At 48.5% G+C, this 21583-nt stretch overlaps 1 protein-coding gene across 9 annotated transcripts in view; it reads right to left on the reverse strand.

The window, feature by feature from the left end:
* Nucleotides 1–21583, reverse strand: part of NAV1 (neuron navigator 1) — a 235711-nt gene that overhangs the window by 17754 nt on the left and 196374 nt on the right. For 4 of the 9 annotated variants that reach the window (XM_087424294.1, XM_087424292.1, XM_087424300.1 and 1 more), the window contains 12 exons: nt 16980–17118; nt 16227–16524; nt 14702–15395; nt 13744–14187; nt 13159–13200; nt 12303–12451; nt 10307–10477; nt 9166–9218; nt 8440–8463; nt 8250–8327; nt 5238–5321; nt 4880–4991 (listed from right to left, as the gene is read on the reverse strand). In XM_087424294.1, the coding sequence (XP_087280420.1) occupies nt 4880–4991; nt 5238–5321; nt 8250–8327; nt 8440–8463; nt 9166–9218; nt 10307–10477; nt 12303–12451; nt 13159–13200; nt 13744–14187; nt 14702–15395; nt 16227–16524; nt 16980–17118 (2288 nt within the window). The remainder of the gene's footprint in view (nt 1–4879; nt 4992–5237; nt 5322–8249; nt 8328–8439; nt 8464–9165; nt 9219–10306; nt 10478–12302; nt 12452–13158; nt 13201–13743; nt 14188–14701; nt 15396–16226; nt 16525–16979; nt 17119–21583) is intronic. The other 5 variants (XM_087424298.1, XM_087424295.1, XM_087424299.1 and 2 more) reach the window with 3 other exon arrangements.

The following is a 21583-nucleotide window of genomic DNA, read 5'->3' on the forward strand; positions in this document are numbered from 1 at the left end:
GCCTCCTGACCAAGTTGAGCCTGGGTCAACATGAACTGAGGAAAGCGTGAACACTCACAGCAAAAGAGAGGATGCGTTTATTCACTCAACACAGACACATCTGAAGAGTAGCTGTCCTTGGGAAACCAGAAATAGCTTAATACCCCAGACCCATCACTTAGGGGCTGTGTTTGAGCAGCTTACTTATTTTCTCTTCTCTTACTCTCCCCTCAACTATAAAATATTGAGTTGTTATCTGGAATAAATTAATTAACATAAGTAAAATGCTTAGAAAATGTGTAGCATATAGCGAGTGCTCAGTCAACACTGGCTGTTACTATTGCCACAGCTGGAATACAGAATGCAGGGGGACAAGTGATGGGAGACGAGGCTAGAAAGAAAGGCCTGCCTTAGGTCAGGAGGAAGAGGAGGTGCCACGCTAAAGGGTTTGGGATGTATCCTCTTTCCCTTTAACTTGTTTTTCTGAAATGTTTCAAACACACAGAAATACTCAAAGCACAGTACAATGGACACCCGGATGCTCTCCCCCTAAGTTAACAACTGTTAACATCTTGTTGTATTTGCACTTGTGTGCTCTCCTTCTTCTTTCACGTACAAATGTGCATGCACATACACACAAACACACATACACAGAGATATTTTCTTGAACAACTTGAAAACAAGTTGCAAACATGACACTTTACCACTAAATTCTTCAGGATGCACCTTCTAAAAATAAGGACATTATCCCACAACATCATCACACCTAAGAAAATAAATGGTAATTCTTATAATTTAATCTCTAGTCCATACTCAAATTGCAATGATTCCTGATATTAACTGATGCGACTGGATTACCCTGGGGGCAGTGTGAAGGAAGGACCGTAGCAACACAAGACCAGGTAGGAAGTTATTCTAATAATCCAGAAGAAGAGTGGTGAAGACCTGAGCCAGGTCTGACAAGACACAGGAGGAATAGAAACAAGATCTATAGATATATAGATATATTTAGGAGCTACATTTATAACTGACTGACCATATAGCGTGAAACAGTGAGACGAAAGCATGACTCTTGTATCAGCAGTTTGGGTGACCAGGCAGATGATAATACCTAAAATGAGGAGAAGGAAAGGGCTGGCTTATATCTTCATAAGGGAGGTGGAGGGAACGCCTTTTAACGTTGGACATGAAGAGTTAGAGATATCTATCAGGCGAATTACGTGGACACATCCAAAAGTAGTTGGAAACAGGGGTATGGAATTCAGGAGAGTGATACAGATTAAGAAGAGAGTGTAAATCCTAGAGAGTCAATAAATGAACTCAGGAAGTTTGCAAGATATAAGATCAATAAACAAAAACCCAATTGTATTTCTATATACTAGTAATGAATAATCTGAAAAGGAACTTAACAATTCTATTTACAATGGTATCAAAAAGTAAATTCAACAAAAGAAATGCAAGACTTGTATACTGAAAACTGCAAAACACTGTTAAAAGGAATTAAAGACTATCCAGATAAATGGAAAAGCATGCCATGTTTATGGAAGACTTCAATTCATATACAGAGTCAACATAATCCCTATCAAAATCCCAGCTGGCTTATTTGCAGAGATTGACAAACTGATCCTAAAATTCACATGGAAACACAAAGGGCAGAGTAGCCAAAACTATCTTGAAGAAGAACAAAGATGGAAGACTCACACTTCCTGATTTCAAAACTTACTACAAAGTTATAGTAATCAAGGTAGGGTGGGACTGGCTAAGGATGCACATATAGATTAATGGAATAAAACTGCGAGTCCAGAAATAAACCCATACCTTTATGGATAATTGATTTCCTACAAGGGTGCCAAGATAATTCAATGGGGAAAAAGAGTCTTTCCAACAAATGGTGCTGGGACGACTGGATAGCCACTTACAAAAGAATGAAGTTAACCCCTACCTCACATCATATATAAAAATTAACTCAAAATAGGGCCGGCCCTGTGGCTTGGTGGTTAAGTGCGTGCGCTGCGATGCTGGCGGCCCGGGTTCGGATCCCGGGTGCGCATCGAGGCACCACTTCTCTGTCCATCCTGAGGCCGAGTCCCACATACAGCAACTAGAAGGGTGTGCAGCTATGACATACAACTATCTACTGGGGCTTTGGGGGCAAAAAATAAAATAAATAAAATCTTTAAAAAAAAAAAAAATTAACTCAAAATAGACTAAAGATCTAAAGGAAAAAGCTAAAACTATAAAACTTTTAGAAGATAACATAGAAGTAAATCTTTATGACTTTGGATTAGGCAATAGTTTACATACAACACTGAAAGAACAAAAAAAACAAAGAAAAAAAAAAGATAATCCTTCATTAAAATGGAAAGTTTTATTCTCCAAAGGACACTATCAAGATAGTGAAGACAACCCACAGAATGGGAGAAAATATTTGCAAGTTATATATTTGTTAAGGGTCTAACATCCAGAATATATTAAAAACTCTTAAAACGCAAGAGTAAAAAGACAAATAACATGCTTAAAAAATAGGCCAAGGATTTGAATAGACGTTTCTCCATGAAGATATACAAATGGCCAATAAGCACATAAAAAGATGCTCAATATATCCTTAGCCATCAAGGAAATTCTAGTCAAAATCACAATGAGATAGCACTTGACACCCACTAGGATGGCTATAACAAAAAAGAAGGACATTAACAAGTGTTGGCAAGGATGTGGAGAAATTGGAATCCTCATACATTGCTGGTAGGAGTGTAAAATGGTGTAGCTATTTTGAAAAACATTTTGGCAGTTCCTCAAAAAGTTAACCATAGAGTTACTGTATGACCCAGCAATTTCACTACTAGGTATATACCCAAGAGAACTAAAAACATATGTCCACACAAAAACTTGTACATGAATGTTTACAACAGCATGATTCGTAATAGCCAAAAAGTGAAAACAACCCAATGTCCATCAGCTGATGAATGAATTATGATTATGGTGCATCCACAGAGTGGAATATTATCCAGCCATAAAAAGGAATGAAGTACTCATATATGATACAACATGAATGAATCCTGAAAACATCATGCTAAATCAAAGAAGCCAGTCACAAAAGACCGCATAGTATGTGATTCCATTTCTATGAAATGTCCAGAATAGGCAAATCCATAGAGACAGAAAATAGATTAGTGGATGCCAGGGGATGAGAGGCGAGGGGAATGGGGAGTAACTGCTCAGGGGATGGGCTCTGTTTTCTCTGTGGGATGATGAAAATGTTCTGGAATTAGATAGTGGTGATGGTTGCACAACCTTGTAAATATGCTGAAAACCACTAAATTTTATGGTATGTGAATTATATCTCAATTTAAAAGAAAAAAGAAAAAGTTATAGAAGCTACAGGAGCGATGTGAACACCAGGGAAAGTATGTGGAGTCCTAAGAAAAAAAGCTGTGTCTGGAGTCCTGAGAAATAGCCCACTTGAGGAGTAAGTAGATGACAAGGAGTGGGCTCCACGAAGGAGTCGGAGTAGCAGGAGAGACGAAGACGGGAATGCTGACTCAGAAGGGAGGGGAAGAATTTAATAAAGAAAGGAGATCTTAACGGGCCAAATCTTGGAAGTCTTGGAATATTGGTTGTCTGTGTGTGTGCGTGTGTGCGCGCGTGCGTGCGTGTAGAAGAGGTTTTCTTCGAGCACCTAGTCTATGCCTGGCGCTGTGGTGGATGTTAACGTACATTCTCTGATTCATCTGAGCCCCATGTAACTTCTGTGACCTTTGTCTCATTTGAAGAGTAGATTGCATCTCCCTTGGAGAACTGAAATGAGCATCAAATAAGATTATATATGAGTGTGTGCACGTATAACACATTTATGTAAAAATGTAAAGTGCTAATTCTTCAGACTTTATTTTTTGGAGCAGTTTTAGATTCACAGTAAAATTGAGTGGAAAGTACAGAGATTTCTCCTATCTCCCCTGCCCCCACACAAAAACAGCCTCCCTCATATCAACATCCCCCACCAGATTGGTGCATCTGTTACAATTCCTGAGCCTACACTGACACATCATACTCAGCCAGAGCCCACAGTTTACATTAGGGTTCACTCTTGGTGTTGTACATTCTATGGGTGTGGACAAATGTATGATGACATGTGTCCACCATTATCATATCATACAGAGTAGTCTCGCTGCCCTAAAAATCCTCCAGGCTCTGTCTACTTATCTTCACCTCGGCTGCCCCACCCCTGGCCACCACTGATCCTTGTACTATCTGCATAGTCTTGTCCTTTCCAGAATGCCAGAGTTGGAATCATACAATATGCAACCTTTTCTGATTGGTTTCTTTCACTTAGTAATGTCATTTAAGACTCCTCAATATCTTTTCATAGCTTGATAGCTCATTTCTTTTTAATGCTGATTAATATTTCATCGTCTGGCAGTTTATCCATCCATTCACCTACTGAAGGACATCTTGGTTGTTTCCAAGTTTTGGCAATTATGAATAAAGCTGCTTTAAACATTCACGTGTAAGTTTCTGTGGGGACATAAAATTTCATCTTCTTTGGGTAAATACCAAGGAGTGTGATTGCTAGATCATATGGTAAGAGTCCCTGTAGTTTGGTGAGAATAAAGTGCTATTTGAGTGATTGTCGTTGATAGCTCTTTGGCTCTGGCCTAATGGCTCAGGGGAGGACCCCTGGGGACTGCAGGCCTCCTCTCCTCTCCCTCATCCCCAGGGATGGCAGCATCGTGCCCCTGGCACTCCTCACTGACCAGTCCAGAGCGTCACACTGAAGGCTGTTCAAGGACCCTCACCTACGAAGTTGGTATAGGACCCGGCATATTGTATCAGATAAAAAATTGCAATAACCTTCCTTGCACCCCATTCCTGTGCTCCCTCAACCTGCGGGTGGATGTCTTACCTTTGGGTGTGGTTTCTGAGGCATTCAGGGCTCCCTGAATGACCGCCTGGGCCTCAGAGTTCTTCTTCTTCAGAAAGTCTATGGTTTCTCGCAAATCCAGCAGCTCGGTGTCCTGAGAGAGAAATGAAAATAGTGTCCTTATTTGGGACTGGGAGCTCCTATCATGTGCCGGGCACTGGAATCCACCAGAGTCGATGGAGAAGGGCAGGAACTGGGACCAGTGTATCGAGGGGAAGGTTGAGAATTCGGGGTGACAGGGAGGGAGGAGCTGGCAACGAGGAAAGGGAGGAGGTCAGCCGCAGCCTGTGTGTCCAAGAGAACCCTCCCTGCATCCATCCCTCCCATCCAGGCCTCTCACCTTCTCCTCTGCTGTCTCTGCCAAGTGTCGCAGGCGGGAGGTCATATTCACCAGGCTCTGCTCGAAAGCCGCCACTAGGTTAGCCTGAAACAGACACATGAGGAGTTTCTATGGTTGCCTGAGGCCTAGGGAGAGGAAAGGATTGAGGTGGAGGTAGTTTTAGCTGAGCTTCTGGCTCAAGCTGAGCACTGCCCACAAACCTCTTGGGGATTTTTAAGAATTGATCTCCCTGAGCAGACAAGGTACGATCAGACGCCTTCCTCGCCTGAGGAAGTTTTCTGGCAGGGACCAGTTTTCTGGCAGGGAGCAGTTTCCTGAATAACGAAGTGGTACAGAGAGCATGAGGGCAGGTTTCTGGAGGCTCTTGGAGACTTGCGACCCGGCACCCATCATTTACCAGAGCTGGGACTGTCCCTCTGCTCAATGGGAGGGCCAGAACCTCGGGGTCACGTCTGTGCTCTTGGTCTAACTCCTCTGTTGTCTAGCAGGCTGGCCCCCAGGATCCACATCGCCTCCCAGTAGAAACTGGCACATCTTTCCAGCTCTGCTCCCAGGTGGCCTACCCTTCTTAACTCATTCCTGCTGCTCCTCCTTTCTGGCTTCTTCAGCTCCCTGTGCAGGGCTGGAGAGAAGCAGCTCAAGGAACATCAGGGCATCCCACAGTTGGCCACTAGATGTCAGGTCTGTATCAGGAGTGAAGGATGCCCGGGACCAGGGTAAGAGGCGGCTGGGGACAGGTGCTCAGTGGAGCTGAGGCGGGCAGAGTGTGGCTGGAGCTTTGGCTGTCCAACTAGCCGCAAGGTGTGCGGGAAGGGTGAAGGGACACGGGGCTATAGAAGAGACACTCGGGGACAGAAAAACAGGCACCAGGGGAGGGTGTCTGAGCAAGCTGATGACCCTAGCAGGAAGCGATGGATACAGTCTGGCAGGTCCTTCATACAGAGCCCTAGGACGTCGGCAACACTCTCACTGCCTCCTGTCAGCTAACAATTCTTCCTCCCTGTTGGGCCGATTCTAGTTTCCACCCACCGCCCCTGAAACATTCCTGAAGGCTGCTTCTCCTTGACCATGGCTGGAGGCAGTCGCTCTGGTCCTCTGTGAGCCCTTCTTCCACTTGTACTACAAATGTCAGCTGGGCGACTGGCTCATTTGTCACGACCCTGGGCGGTTTACTTTCACCCACTGAACAAGGAGCTCCCGTCTTCTTGGCCTCAGGTCAGCTCCTGTTTGCTTCTCCATATCCCACATATCTATAGACAGACTGCTCCTGGTCCTGGAAACCCACTCAAGGGACCCCGAGACCCTGGCTTCTGTGTGCTTTTCTGTGCTGCTCTTCTCGCTGGGCTCTCTTGACAGATCTGGGTGGGCTCTCCTCCTCGTCCCTTCTCTGAGCCTCCCCAGCCCTCAACCCCACAGGGAGCCTGTCAGAGCTCAGGACAGAGTGGTGGTACTGAGAGAGGCTGGCATTTGGGAGGGAAAGTGATCCAGGCCCTTCCCTATCTAGGGATGCCCTCAGCATGGGCAGCTGGGAAGTTCCACGGAACGAGAGCAAAGCCGAGCTGGGTCCTGAGGAGAGCTGCGGACCTTCCGCAGTCCTGCATCACACCTCCTGCAAAACCCTCAGCAAAAGTCTGCCTCTCAAGTTCAGAACTCGTCGGGTCTGGGCGTTTGGTTTGTTCTCTGTTAGCCAAAGGAACTTCCTGTTCTAAGAAAAATCACCCTCTAATCCATTCTCTTGGCTTTCACCCAGCCTGGAGAGCACGATGGCTGACAGACTGCAGTGTAAATGAATCAGACACACTAATGTTCTCTGCCTCCCTGGCGCCTCTCCCCGCAGCATCTCCCAGACATGAATTTCCTGGGGTGTGCAGGACGTGACCCAGGCCACCAGCCTTGGTGGGAGGGGCATAAGGGAGAGAAGAGATGGCTCTTGTTTATATTATAATTCTTGTGGGTTCCCGAGAGGGGAAAACAGTGCTGGCCGTGAGCTTCAGACAAACGGGTGAGTACACGACTTATGAACTGAGGATTTGGAAAGAGAATAACCAGGGAACTGCTGCTGAAATAGACTGGAAACAGGCAAAGTCTTGGTGAGAGTCCTCCACCTGATTACAGGGGAGACCCTGGGCCTGACAGCTGGGTCCCCAGAGGGGAAAGGAGAGAACACCAGAAACTACTGCGGAAATTGCACGTTACTTCTGTGCAAACGCTTGGAAAGCTCCTACAGATCCGGCTCAGCTGTTGTTTACAGCTTTGGGGGAAAATGGCTCTTGTGTTCTCGGTTTGCACCTTGGTCACCAGGCAGAAACGGCCACAGCCCAGTTAGAGGAGGTGGCTTCATTCCTCCCTGTCTCACAGGGGAGAAGAACCAAGGAATACAGAAAGAAGAAACCCATTCTAAAGGGACGCACTGTGGGCAGGTGGAGGGAAGGAACAAAGAATTCTGGCTCCCAACTGAAGCTGAGCTCATTTCTGCCAACTGCCCAAGGAGGCTACTAGGAAAGGCAGCTGTGAGTGAAGGAGCTGGACTAGAATGGCAGTGGGATTCCTAAGGGTGTCATGGTCACCAGACAGAATTCTAACAACCAATCCCGTGCCTGCCCAGTTATGTGGCGTAAAACAATGACATGAACACACCCCAGGGCAGTGGTAAAGGACTCTGAGGGCTCTGTGATTATAATCCAGAACTATTTCTGTCCACGGCCAATGGCAAGGTGGTTACCACCTCCATGCAGAACCACTGAAAATCTTTAGGGAGTTCAAAGACCGTCAGACATGAACTCATCCATACCTATTAATTAGGCTGGGGGCAAAATGGTTCTTTATAAAAATCGAGACTCGGAGAAGGGGAAAGCAAATCCCCAAATCCTCTGTGGTGGAGCATGAACAGGACCCACTCCCGCGGAACCTAAGCTGGGGATGCCTCATGAGATGATTCTCCTCTTCTGGCTGAACTTATCTAACTTACGGCCAGAACAACTGCCTGGGCCTCCCCGACTTTATGGCACTCACGTTGGCAGACAGTTGAGACGTCAGGGTAGCCACTTTTTCCTGGGACGATTCCAGCTCCCTACGAAGCTTCCGGATTTGCTGTGAAAGGAAGAGAAACACAAACTTGAGGTGGCAGAAGTAAGTATCAGACTTGGGAGGGAAATGGCGTGCAGCGGTGTTAACAAGCAGAGACAAGGGCTTTGCACCCTACCTCAGATTGCATCCTCTCCTCAGCCTGAAGAAGGGAGCACAGAAGGAGAGAAAGAGAGAAAGGAGCTAGTTACTATGGAGGGGAAGAAGCCAGGCCCAGAGGCAGGCAGAGAACTTGAAGAAGTGACTCAGAGGTGCAGACTCTTTCCTGCCCCTGGCTCCTCACAAGATCGGCTCAGACCCTACCCTAGGGTTTACAAAACAGATTTCTCTGCCCACTTTGTCACTGCCAAGAAGGCTAGGAAATGAAGACTAATCCTTACTGCCACCAACTTGAAGGGGGAAAGAATTAGGGGCAGAACAAACCTAAGAAATAAGTTATACTCTACAGCCAAACGCAGTGCCCAGTGCCCCACAAGGAACACTAGGTAAATTCTGTACACTCTTAGGGTCCAGAGTCCTAGAAACCTACCCATCTCACCTTCCCACTCACCATGGCACAGAATCGGCTCCACGACAAGGGGATTCTCCATCTTTCAAAGGAGGGGAACTAAAGGCACTGGAGTTGCTTGGGCATTGGCAACAAGGCCAGAAAGACCACTGAGGAACTAAAGGACCCAACCGACTGCTCCCAGCTCTGGGTGCCTCCCCACCCCCACCCCAGAACACAGGGTGTAATGAAGGGACAGCGTGTCCCCACCCCCACCCAGTCACCCAACCAAAAGAGGTTCTAGGGAGCAGAGCAGCTGTGGTAGGGGAGGGCAAGGGGAGAAGTTAATGCTCTTACTGAGGAGTAAGTGGAGGAGGCACTGGAGGCCAGGGACAGCACCGAGCCGTGAACTGCAAGAGAAGCAGAACACAGAGTTAGACTTCCAGGGACAAGGGTGGGGTCCTGGGAAGAGCCCTAAGGCAGGAGTTTGGATTCTGATTCTGGAGAGCATCTGCAGTGAACAGAAAGAACAGAACAGGGGAGCCCACTGGTATCCCAACAGCCCAGAGCAGGAGCATCTGCTGAGCAGGCAGGTCCTGAGAGAGCCGGCCTCCTCCTTCAGGTTTATTCTCTGGCAGCCTGGCCAGGGTGGCCCCTTGCTCGGCCTGCTCCGAGGAGCACAAGGGTTAAGGGAGAGGGAAAGGGGACGTTTGGGCATCATCTTATCTTCCCAGTCAGGGAGGTACTTCAGCTGTGGAAAAGGGGATTCTCCTCAGAGCTGCTCGGCACAAACACTGCATTTCTGCCTGTGCCTCCTCTTCTCAGCACTGGGGCACTTGCCTAGGAGGCTGGGGACCATTCAGATGAAACAAACATCGAAGTGTGAATACTTGTTCTGATTATTCAGTAGAGCCACTGAGAGAACTACAGCCCATCTGCAAGGAATGAGCGTCCTGAAATAACAGTGGGAAGCCTCTTCTCCCGGAGAGCCTGGTCTTCCAGGCTGACTGCTAATACCCAGATCACCACCAGCAATCCACAGGGCCCTCCCTGACGCTAATCCTTGGAACATTCTTGAAAGAGGAATGAGATGCCTAATTCTTCATAAGGATTTAAGAGCTACCAGCATGCGCCTGAGACATGGGATGTACTGAGAGACTGTGGGGAGGAGAGACCACTGCTGGGATGAGGAGGACGGGAGCCATGGGTTCCAGAGCATTCTGTGGGGCACCATGTAACCTTCTGTGCTCCATTCCCTCCCCAGCCCCAATGGCAGATGCACCATCCCAAGCTCCAGTGCTAGACGGTGCCACCCACGGTTTCTGGGCCCCCAGACCCTTCAAAGGGATGGGAAGAAAGAACTGAAATGGCCCCAACTCAATGTCTGTGAATCATATAGGTGTGTGTGGTGGTAGGAGTGGTGGGAGTGGAGTGGTGGTGGGTGAGGGGACCCAGCAGAGCTGGAATGAGCGTGAACCGCGCTGGCATGAAGTCTCACCATCGTCCGTGGGGTCTCGGAAGGATCCTGACCGAATCATCCCCTTGGGTCTCTCGGCCAGGGACAGGGTGCTCCCCATTTGGGAGCCGCTGTACAGCTCGAAGGCCGCCTCGTGGGTGGGGATGCTGTTGGAGCGGGTGATTCTTGGCGTGGTGGCCGCAGTGGGACTCACTGGAAGGAAGAGGGGAGGGGACAGGAGAAGGGGGGAGGGCAGAAGAGGCAGGGTCATCAGCTCTCTGGTCCCTTGGGGAATGGAGCACCAGGAGCGTGAGAGGTGGTGGAGAGAGGGCAGGAGAGGCGGGTGGTGGAGCAGTGGGAGTGTGCAAACGGCTGGTGGTGAGGAGCTGGGTCTCCCGCGGGAGACTAGGCCTAGTGGAGAAGGACCTGCTATCTGGAACAGGGGGTGAGCAGCGCCCCCGCAGCCCTGCCTGCCCCGGAGTTGTCACATTCTAAGGTCTGGCTGGGGGCCTGGCAGTTCTTCTGAAACCTTCACATCACTTGGATGTGCCGATGAAATGGGATGCTGTGCTTCGCTAAAATGCAACCAGCAGCTTGGAGGGACTGAAGATTCAGACCAAGACTCAGATCTGAATGATGAGAACGAGCCAGCTGGACAAGGGGGCTGGGCCATGGGACTACAGGCCTGGCACTACAGAAGGCAGTGCGACTCTCCCCACAAAGCAGCGTCCTTCTACATCACCGGCCGGTTCTAACGCAGCAAGAAACATGGTCCTCTCCACCCAGCACTGCCCCGGCTTGACAGTCAGACAGTCGGAGTAGGTGGAATGTCAGGTCAGGCTGTGGAGTCCGTTGTGAGGCCGGGCCCAGCTGACTCCCTGCCGCCCTGCAGGACCTCTCCCTGTGCCCCACGCTGGAGTGACAGCCTCCAGGGGCTCACACCCACACGGAGCCCCACACTGTCCTGCTGCCCCCACACAGGTGATGTCTATTCTCTCCATCCAGACCTTCACAGAAGGGAGCTCACACCCCTCTCTCAGCCCTGGGGGCGTAACGCCCTGGGTGTGTAACGTGATCACTGTTAGCCCAGCCCCTCAGCCTGCAGCATAAATGAACTTCCTGTGCGGCCTTCGTGGAGATGGAGAACGAGCTGGCCCCACCCTCCATTTGATAGCCCTTCAGGGACCAGACGACCTTTCCTTAAGAATCATTCCCTTCTCTAGGCAAAATGACCTTATTCCTAGTTTTTCCTCAGGTCCCTGACAGCCACTACAGGCACGTCATGGGCCCTGGAAGTTTCCTCACTTGGCTAAAGGAGGAGACAATCAGGAAGACACAGTGAGGGAACGGCAGGCCTGTCCCCGGCACCATCCTGAAGGGCTCCCACGCGGCCAGTCCCAGCACGCTGCCTCCCAGACCAGGGTGGTGCTGGAGGCCAGCCAGGCCCTCTCCTGAGCTTCTTCCCTCCCTGTCTCTGAATCATGCTGTCACTCCCCTCCTCCCTGGCTTTCCCCTCTCCTCGGGCTTTAGAAAGGGTGTGGCCAGGACGTGTCTGAGACAGCTCTGCCTTTGGGGCTAAGATGGCCCTGGCCCAGCCAGAGAAGTTGGGCAATCTGGACTTTCCTGGGTCTGGAGGCAGATCCCATCCTTTGCAATCAAGAACCTCTCCCTCTTTCCTCCCCAGCAGCCCAACATTTTAGAATGGCAGCCCTGGGCGTGGCGGCTCCTTTCTGGCATTGACTGCCTACTCACTGCATGACTGTGATGTCCGGCCTCGGGTTACGGCTTTTCCAGGCCATCATTCCAACTCTCTGATGCCACAGGGACCCTATAACTTGTGACCGGGGCAACTTTTCAGTTTAGGATCTTGGAGCATGTTGCCATCAATCTTGTTTTGGATGGATGACCTGAGGCACCATGAGGCAACCCCATGTAGTGCATCAAATGTGAGATGAAACCGAAGCTCAGCTGCCTTGCCTCACCCCGCAGGGTGACCCCTGCCTCATCCCACGCCACACACAGTGATGGAGACACTGACCTATGTTGGTGAGCTGGCCCTTTGCACTCAAGGACATGGAGAGCGCAGGGGGCGAAGGCAGCTCTGACTGGTCGTCGGACTCAGGCAGCCCACCAATGGTGTGGGAGTGTCGCCTCTCCTTCGTCTCCTCTTGGGACTGAAGCTGGTACCTGCAGGAAGTAGCAGAAGAACTTGGTACTAGTAACTACGAAGTGATACCAGAGGTTTGGCTGGTGTGGAGGTTCTGAAAGCAGGACAAGGAAGGGCCACCCAAGGAGGGAGCAAGAGGAGGTGACTCAGTATCCTCTCCCGACGATCGAGAGGGTGCTGAAGGGCTGGCAGGTGTCTCTATGGGAGCTTCCTGAGGTGGGGACCAAAATGATGGCGGAGGCATGAGAACATCTTCCCTGAAGCTCAGGACAGAGCTCTGTGATTCCACATATGGCTTCCAAGTAGTGGGGTCACCCTAGTGGAGCCCTCAGTGCTGCAGTGATGGAGCAGGACCAGGTGGTCCCACTCCGCCTGTCTGCATGACCCTAGGGCCAGCTTGCACTCCCAGACTTGGAGGGGGGAAAACCACCGAGGAAGTTCAGCCAGCGTTGGGATGGCACAGGCCGGTGCACGTAAGTGCATGATTCCCACGTACAAACCTGTTTCTCCTCTATAGCCAAAAAACAACGCTGGCTGTAAAGTTGACTCACACAGAAAAGTGAGCTTGGGCAGGATGATGGGAGGTCTGTGTACAGGAACCACACACAAATGCCCTGATTAAAACGGTCACTAATTGTGACTGGGGCCCGGGACGGGTCAAGTTATGGTTATTTCATACAGACCACGAGCCCCAGGTGGAGGGAAGAAAAACACATTGAATGGTTACCTGAGCCCTTTCTTGGGAAGGGTGTTCCGATCCCGCTGATTACTGTGGAGAAAGAAAAGAGAAGCATGTGGGTCCACCTTAGAAACTGGAGTTTCGGACAATAGGTTTGAGGGACGCAACACCTGACCCAGGACATCAAACTGTTAGCCCCTTTATCTCCGTAAACAAAACAAGACAGCTGCAGCCTGGGTGTTACCATTTAAGAAATGCACCTGAAATGCTCAATGCTGTTCTCTGGTTAGGAGTCGGGGTGTGGCTAGCTATCTACAAGATCACATTAAGGTGTGTGAAAACCAGGTGTGATATATCAGATCATTTTGGACTCGGAAGCAAAAGCTTTGGATGACACATTAAACTAATGATGAGATCTCGGATGAGTCATTTAACATCTTTGTGCACCGGTTTCCCCATTTATAAGATGAGAATAATAATTTAAAAATGAAAAAATCCTACCTATCTCATGGAGTTGTTGTGAAGCAAATGGAATTACTTAATGTACCTGAAAAAATCTGGGAAGTCACGAAGCGGCAATCAAACACAGGACAGTGTTAGCAACAGCCAGAGGCTCTCTCTCCATCCACCCACCTGTCCAGTTGCCCAGTTCTGGGGCTCCCGCTCCAGGTCAGCTCTTCTGTCTCTTCCTCTGCGGGTGCAGCAGGGGGAGCAGCTGGGGTGGGGATTGGGGTGCTGCTGGGGAAGGCACTGGGCAGGCTCATTGGCATCTGGAGGGACTCCATGCTCCTGTGCAGGCCTGAGAGTTTGGGGTACATGCGGGTCTCTTTGGGGACGCTGAAACCACTCATTAGCTCCAGGCCCTGGGAGAAGCTGGCTGAGTTAATGTTGAGAATGGGTGCTGGACTGGGGGTGAAGCAAGAAGGGAGAGGGCCCCCGGTTCCTGAGCCTGCAGCATGAGGATCTGGGACCTTCGAAGCATGGGTGTCACCGGACGATGGCAAATCCAGACTGTTGGAGTTGACCTTGTCTAGATTGGCTAGTGAGGGTGGCTTGACAAAGCTCTTAGCTGTGGCCCTGAGAGAAATGAAGAGAAAACAAAATATTTAGAATAACGGAGGTAGAGAAGCAAGAAGCAGGTGGATCTGAGAGAACTCTAGTCCAGGTTCCTTGCTTTCTGGCTGTTTGCTAAGTACGAGGCTTAAGCCGAGGCTGCTGTGAAATACACGGAGGGAAATCCAATGCCTGACCTAGGGGCACCTTCAGTCTTAGAAGGGGGCTGGCAGACGCATATGGGAGACACGGGGGGGTGTATATACACACACGGATGTGTATAAACAAACAGTAAAACCACCCGTACAAGTGCTGAGGACAATTAAGGGTTGATCAGGGACTAGTACAAACGAGGTGAATTTGGAAGACAGTTTTGAAAGAAGGAGAAGGAACTTGGCCTATAGGGGAGTGGAAGGGCCAGACCTGGCAAAGGCCCAGAGGCAGCAGACAGGCCACGCCTCACTGGTCTAAGGAGTGCAGGGACATGTGAAGGGAGTCAGGGCAGACAGGTGAGGAGGAAGCCACCCACTTTGGGTACCTGAGAGGGGTTGGTGGCAGCTCCGCCAACTTGGTGGCTGGGGGGTGACTGGCTTGGCTCTTAGGAGTGCTCTCTGGGGAGCCAACGCTCTTCAGGGAGAGGTTATCTGAGTCCAGGGCCACTGCCTTGGCTTTGGCCTTCTCCTTTTCCCGATCTGTCTGGTTGACAGGGGCTGGAGCAGTCCGCGCACTGGCCACCTTGGAAGGCTCCTTGAGTCTGGAGGGTGTCAGGGCTCCCTGCTTGGTGCTGAGGAGGCTGGGGTCGATGCTGCTGCTGACAGGGCGAGGGCCGCCCCGCCCGCCCGTCACACTCATAGAACTGGACTTGGCCGGCCGGGGCAGGCTGCGGTACTGGATGTTGGAACGGGCTCCGGGAGCCAAGAACCCGGGCTCTGCACTGTTGGACACATCGAGGCTCGTCTTGCGTCCGTTCACGGGCTTGACAGGGATGCCCGAGGACTTCTGGATCTTGCTGAGAGTGGCCGAGCCACCCGTCTGCATGACTGTGGCCGTGCCTGTGGCAGGAGGAGGCTTCTTGTAGCCGAAAGATCCTGAAGTGGAGGGGCGAGCGATGCCCGAGGGAGGCTTCTTGGCGTCACTCAGGCGGTCTCGGCCAGCGTCAGAGGAGGAGCGCTGCAGCCCGGGGTTCTTCACCGCGAGCTTGCTCTTGTCCGTGGCTTTGCCTTCAGGTTTGCCTGCAAGAGGGCAGGATGGAGTGAGGAGAAGCTGAAACCGGCTGTACCCCGGCAAATCCTTCTCCCCCTCCACGGGAGAGGGGAACACTGTCAACATGTTCTAGAGTTTCAGGGGCCTAACGATGGGTCAGCAGGCGAAATTTCTTGCCAGAGGGAAGGAGACACCGTGGAGGAGTGGCCTAGGGATTTTTGTTTGTTTTCTATTTTGTTGTTTTCTGCTCTCAGAGTAGGATATTCCATTTTGGTTAAAGTGGCTGAGGCAACCACAAAAATTACTAAGAAGTGCATCTGACAAGCGGTCAAGGGAGGAAAAAACGGAGGGAAGCAAATGGCCTAGAGTATGGCACCATCTCCTGGGGATTAGAGATCAGAGGCGAATGTCGATTAGGGTGGAAAGTTCCACAAAGGGACGACTTGGGGAGCAATACAATTCTGATTGATCGGTTTCTTAGGACTCCCCCTGGGATGTAAGGCAAGCACCCTGTGAAGATAAGTACACCAACCAAACATCTTGGGAGAGGAAAGAAAAAGCCCATTGGGAAGTGTTTGAAGGCAGGTCAAACTAGTCTGTGAACACAACATAGTCCCTCCTCTATCGCTTGTTAGCAGTGTGATCTTGGTCCAGGCTCTTAACCTCTTTGAGGTTTTATTCCACATTTGTAATGCCCGTCCTTCCTAACTCACAGGACTGTTGTGAAGACCAGAAAAGACACATTGGAGCACCAGGCAAAGGTCTGCTACCATTCGAGGGGGTGATGGCTGTCAAGAGCAGTGACGGTTGTCCCTTCTGCTATCCCTTTGCCCCTGTCCTTTTGTTCATTCCAGGCTCACCTGCAACTTTAAGGGCACTCTGGGCCGTGTGAGTGATGGGGGAAGTGACAGCCACTGGCGGGGTCTTGCCCTTCTTCAGGGAACCAGGCTGTCCCAGGCTGAGGGGCTTCTTCAGTTCTCCAACCTTGGATGAATCCTCACAGCTCTCAGGCCGCTCTCTCCGCCACTTGGAAGTCCCAGGTTCCATCTTCAGGCTACCACTGTCGTACTCCATCTTTCTGGGGGCCTTCTCCTCCGATTCACTAAACCAGCTCAGCCCACTTTCTGCCAGCGAGCGCTTCTCTGAGTCTGTGCGTAGCTGAAGAGCAGAAGAGAAAAAGCAGAGTGAGTCACTCATTTGGGGACAGGAAAATGGCAGGCTGAGAGGATTTATTTTGGTTGCTGGGTGGCCCTGATCTTCCTAGAGTATTAAGTCAACCCAGGGTTTCTACCTGCCCTCTAGGTGCAGAGGGAAGGCATCATACATGTCTCCGGGTTTCTTTGTCTTCTCCAGTTGGAACAGCTCTTACGTGTGTCACTCCAAATTGGGGTGGACACTAAATACAGGCACTACTCACTATGACAACAGCCAATGTCTTGGGTGACTGCTTGGTGGCTTCAGGTTTCTTTTTGCCAGCTCTAAAAGGACTCGGCCAAAGGCACGTGGGAACCAATCCCATGGACTAGGGGAGTATATGTGCAAACCTGCACGTGGCCAGTCTGCCCTGTGGTTCTTCCTGAGATGGTGGCCTAGGTGTTTGCGAGCTCACGTACCACTATTGTAGAGTTCCTGCGAGAGGCAGTGGGAGTGGTCGGGAGGGAGTTGAGTGAGGAGCTGGCATTGAACTCTTCCGAGCTGAGGTTGTCTGAGGCATCACTGAGCCCACTGCTGATGGAGCTGCTCTCATCCCAGCTACACGACAAGAGAGATCAAGGTGAGCAGTTAAAACAGAAGCCAAGGCAAGAAATAAATTTTTCGTATTGATGGAAGAATGGCTGTATTCCAGTATACAGATTGGACAAAAGCTTAAGGGTTAGTCCTGGGTCTAACCAGTAGAGTAACTCAAAGCGTGGCTTAAACTTCCTTGTAATTTGGTGAGGGTCTTTTATAAAAGGGAGAGACTCTGTCTTTATCTGGCAAAGGAAGATGTTATACCTCTTTAGCAGAAAGGTATATCCTAAAGACAAGGCAACTCTTGGATCAATCTAACTAAACAAACCAATTTTCTCTCCCTGTAAGGGCCTCCATTCTTATAATTACCATCTTTGTTCATTTTCCGATGTGTCTCCAGGTACTTTCCCTCCTTTTTTCTAAATTTTTCCATACCTAATAACAAGGGCCAGAAAGAGATTTATCTTTTCTAGAACCCCTTAAACCTGTCATTCCTCATTGCTCCCTGTTTATATAGTTCACCCCGTCTTGGGATTCTGCTTCTAAACAGCCTGTACTGCTTTGCTGGTAAACGACCCCACTTAAGGTGCTGTGGTCTAGGAGAAGTGCAAAATTTGTGCTGAATGGTCTTACTTTTCTGTCAATCGCTTGCAATATCAGAGTTGTGGAATCTGGGAGAGACTGTTGTTAAACATCTGTATCTGAACATCTTTATACTAGGTGAACTTAGCACAGCCTCCTCCTCTTCATAGCTTGCACTCTACCACATTCCATTGGCTGTTCATTTTGTGTTTAACAAGTCTCCTGTCATAAAGTTTATTCTTAACACCTAAACTAAATAGCCTCCTCTACCATCTATACCAGTTTCCTTTTGTTCCATCCTTGTTTGCTATTCACAAGTTGCTTTTGATCTCACATTATTTTCTAAGCTCGAATTCTGTCTCCTACAACCTTTCTTCAAAGGTTCCGTTTTCCAAGTCGTTCACTGTTTCTATTACTTACTTCTGGGCCCTAAAAAGTTCTTCAGATTTCACTCAAGTTTTGAGCCCAAAACTGAACACAGAACTTCAGTAAGACTGCAGCGCATGAGCATCTGTCCGTCATGCAGGAATTAATCTCTAAATCCTTGAGTCTGTGTTCAAAGGAGGTTTGTTTACCAGCTTTGCGTGTGAGCAAAGACTTAGAGGCTGTAGATGTTTTTTGTGAATTAGCTGCTATCTGAACAATTTTCCTTTTTGATTTATTTTGAGTTCCATATCATGGAACTAAAGTCAGACAGACAAGTCATCTAAGTGCTTGGCTTGGATTTCAGCTGGCCTCCCTCTAATTTGTGTGCAGGGAATAGGAAAGTGGGTGGTTTGGATATCTGGCTTGGTTCTCTGTAGTGATGAATCCAAACACACTGAGAAAGAGCAGAGAGAGCACGGGGATTAGAACACCCTACAGAGTGGTTTCAACTGTATTCCTGTGAAATACAGCCATTATCGAATGAGAAATCAACCCCTTCCCCCCACACTTGTGACAGAGTAAATCTGACATTCGTCCTGGACTAAGATATCACACCCCCATTCTGTAGAGAAAGAACACTGAGGAGGAAAGATTGATTCTGGTTTTACGATCCCATCAGCTCTTCTGGGTCAAGATAAGATCTCTGGCAAGCAAACAGACCACTCCCAGCGTGTTTTCTTAGGTCAAAGACAGAGGAGCCTGCAGCACTGAACCTTCCTTCCGAGATGAGTTATTGGTGAGCAAGGTCTTGGAGCAGAGGAAACTCTTAGGGAAGGGCGCTTGCAAAAAAAGAAGTTCTGCTGCAGTCCACCAGTCCAAAGAAACCCTTCCTTTGCCCAGTGTTTATGGAAAGCCTGAGACTCAAACACGAGAGGGGAGTTTATCTTTTCAGAGAGAGTTCAGGTCCAGACTCTTCTCCTAAAGTAAGAAAGTATAAACCTAAAATGACCAGGGAAAGTTGGCGAGAGGATTAAAGATTTCCTAGCAAAACTCCTTTGCAGGTTCTGAACAAAAGGAAAATTCTGTTGTCATTATCTAAGGGTTAAGCATCCCCACTGGAGATGCTCCACTGGAGGGAGCATATTTTCTTTCTTTTTCTAAAAAATCTAGAAAAATAATAAGTGCTATAGTCAAGACCCAAACATTATATAAAAATATGAAGGGAAAAAAGAAAAATGCCCCTCGTTGCCCTCTCCCTTTTACTTCTAAGGTAAGCATTGTCAACAGTTTCTTGTGCTTCCTTCAAGAATATCCCTGTACATCTCCTCGTCTTCTAGCTGTCTGCCCTCTGGATCTGCTGTATTGCTGACATTACGGGACCACACCTCATCCTCTGGGAAGTCCTCTTTACCTGGCTCTTAAATGGAGCCTCAGTCTCCCTTTCTGGTTTACTCCCTTGTTGTAAGTAAGCATCTCTTCCAGTAGGTTTCTGGAAAAAGATGCTTGGAAAGCAAACTTTAGAAGATCTGACATATTACAAAATGTCTTTATGCTATTTGTACATGTGAGATTTTGGCTAGGCACAGAATTCTAAGCTGAAAATAACCTCTTTTCGGAATGAAAAGGCATTGCTCCATTGTCTAGCCTCTGTTGTTGCCATCTTGGTTCCTTGTCCTTAGTATGTGACCTGTTTCTTTGTTTCCTTTCTGGAAACTTTTAGCATCTTCCGTGGTGTTCCGAAATATCATTAATGATGTACTTGGTGGGGCTGATCTTGACCCAATCAGTGGGGTACCTTCCTGCTGGGCCTTTTTCATCTGGAAGCTCATGCCCTTCAGTTCTGGGAAATTTTCTTGAATTATTTCTTTGATGATTTTCTCCTCTCCATTTTTCAGTTCTCTCTTTTAAAATGTCTGTTATTCAGATGATAGATTTTGAGGCTGCTACTCTGATTTTCTTACTTTCCAGCACTATATATCTATTTCTAACTCTACTTTTTGGGTAGTGGCCTCAATTTTATCTTCTATTGCCTCCATTAACATTCTCTTTTCTGCTATTATATTTTTAATTTCAAAGAGTATTTAAAAAAAAAAAGCACATTATTTTTTCTTTCAAGGACGCAATCTCTTCTCTTAACTCTGAGAGACACTCATTCATTCACTCCTTCATTTGGAGGGGCAGGTTTACAACCTCTGCATAGTTTCTGGTTCTAAGACACTTTTTTCTGTTTGAATTGGTCAGACTTTCAGGTTATAGACCTTCTCAGACATCTCATGATCCTTGGCCGCTTACTCCTATGTTAAGACTGGGACACTCATTCTAAGTTATTTGGAAGCTCTGTGTACGTAGGTAGGACTTGTTAACTACGGCTTCAGTACAGAGATATGTGATTGGACTGGTTCATTTAAGTTTTTTCTCTTGGGCTGGTCAGATTTCCTAGAGATGAATCTTTCAAGCTCCTGTCTAGGGGATATAAGACCATTGTTCCGAGAGTTGAGTTGGGGAAGGGGCCTGGGGGTTTCAACACTCAATATGCAAAGTTTCACTTAACACTCCTTGTTTTTGGTTCAAAATATATGCCCTTACTTGTGCCAGGAGTCCACTAGCTTAGGGACCCCCTTGTTTTATTCTCGCCAGCGTCTCCAGTCTTCTGTTGAGGAGGGTGAGGGAAGTTGCCTCTCTAAGAGTAGTAGAGGAGGGGATCTGAGAGTCTCACGCATCTTTGTACCCCTCATACAATATCTCGTACACAGTGGGCTTGTACACACGTGCAGACTTGAATCTCTGGCTTATGTGAAAGTGGGAATGCATAAACTCAGGGAAGGGGTTACAATTCTGGAACTGCTACTTATCTGTTCTCCAAGAATGACTAGTAGTTTGTTTCCAAATAATCCTTGCTTCAGTGAGAGTTTATAAACATTCTCTTTTCAGAACTTCCAGTTCTCTGCTTAAATTCGCCATCTGTTCAAGAATGTAATCCACCTTTTCTTGAATGTAAACCCCCAGGCCCCTTCCCCAACTCAACTCTCGGAACAATGGTCTTATATCCCCTAGACAGGAGCTTGATTAGATCCTTAAAAATATTTACAAAAATTATTTTACAATCCTTGTCTGCTAATTCTAACATCTGAGTCATCTGATGGTCTGCTTCTATTGACTATTTTTTTCTCAGTTATATTTTCCTTTTTCTCATGAGTCTTACAACTTTTTATTATATGCCAGATGTTGTGTGTAGATGAATGGCAACGTGTATACCTAAAAAAGGACATGACCCTTCCTCTGTCAGTCTGCTGGGGTTGAGAGCTGAGTCAGTCTAATCTGTAGTGGAGCTAGGTTTGGGCTTTGTTTCCACTGTGGTCAAAATCAGTTCACCACTGGTTTCAGATGTTTTGAGGGCAGAATCAATACTGTCCTTCCAGTAGGGCTTGGGATCTGACCATAGTGAGACTCAGGGTTCTCTCTCTATGCTTTATGGCCCAGATGCCAGCTTTTTGGGCTGCTCTGGAGTTCTCTTTGCTCTTGGTGGGCCACTTCCATG

Source organism: Ceratotherium simum, chromosome 36 (genome assembly GCF_057802395.1).
Source record: "Ceratotherium simum simum isolate JZ-2026a chromosome 36, ASM5780239v1, whole genome shotgun sequence".
Classification (NCBI taxonomy): Eukaryota; Metazoa; Chordata; class Mammalia; order Perissodactyla; family Rhinocerotidae; genus Ceratotherium; species Ceratotherium simum.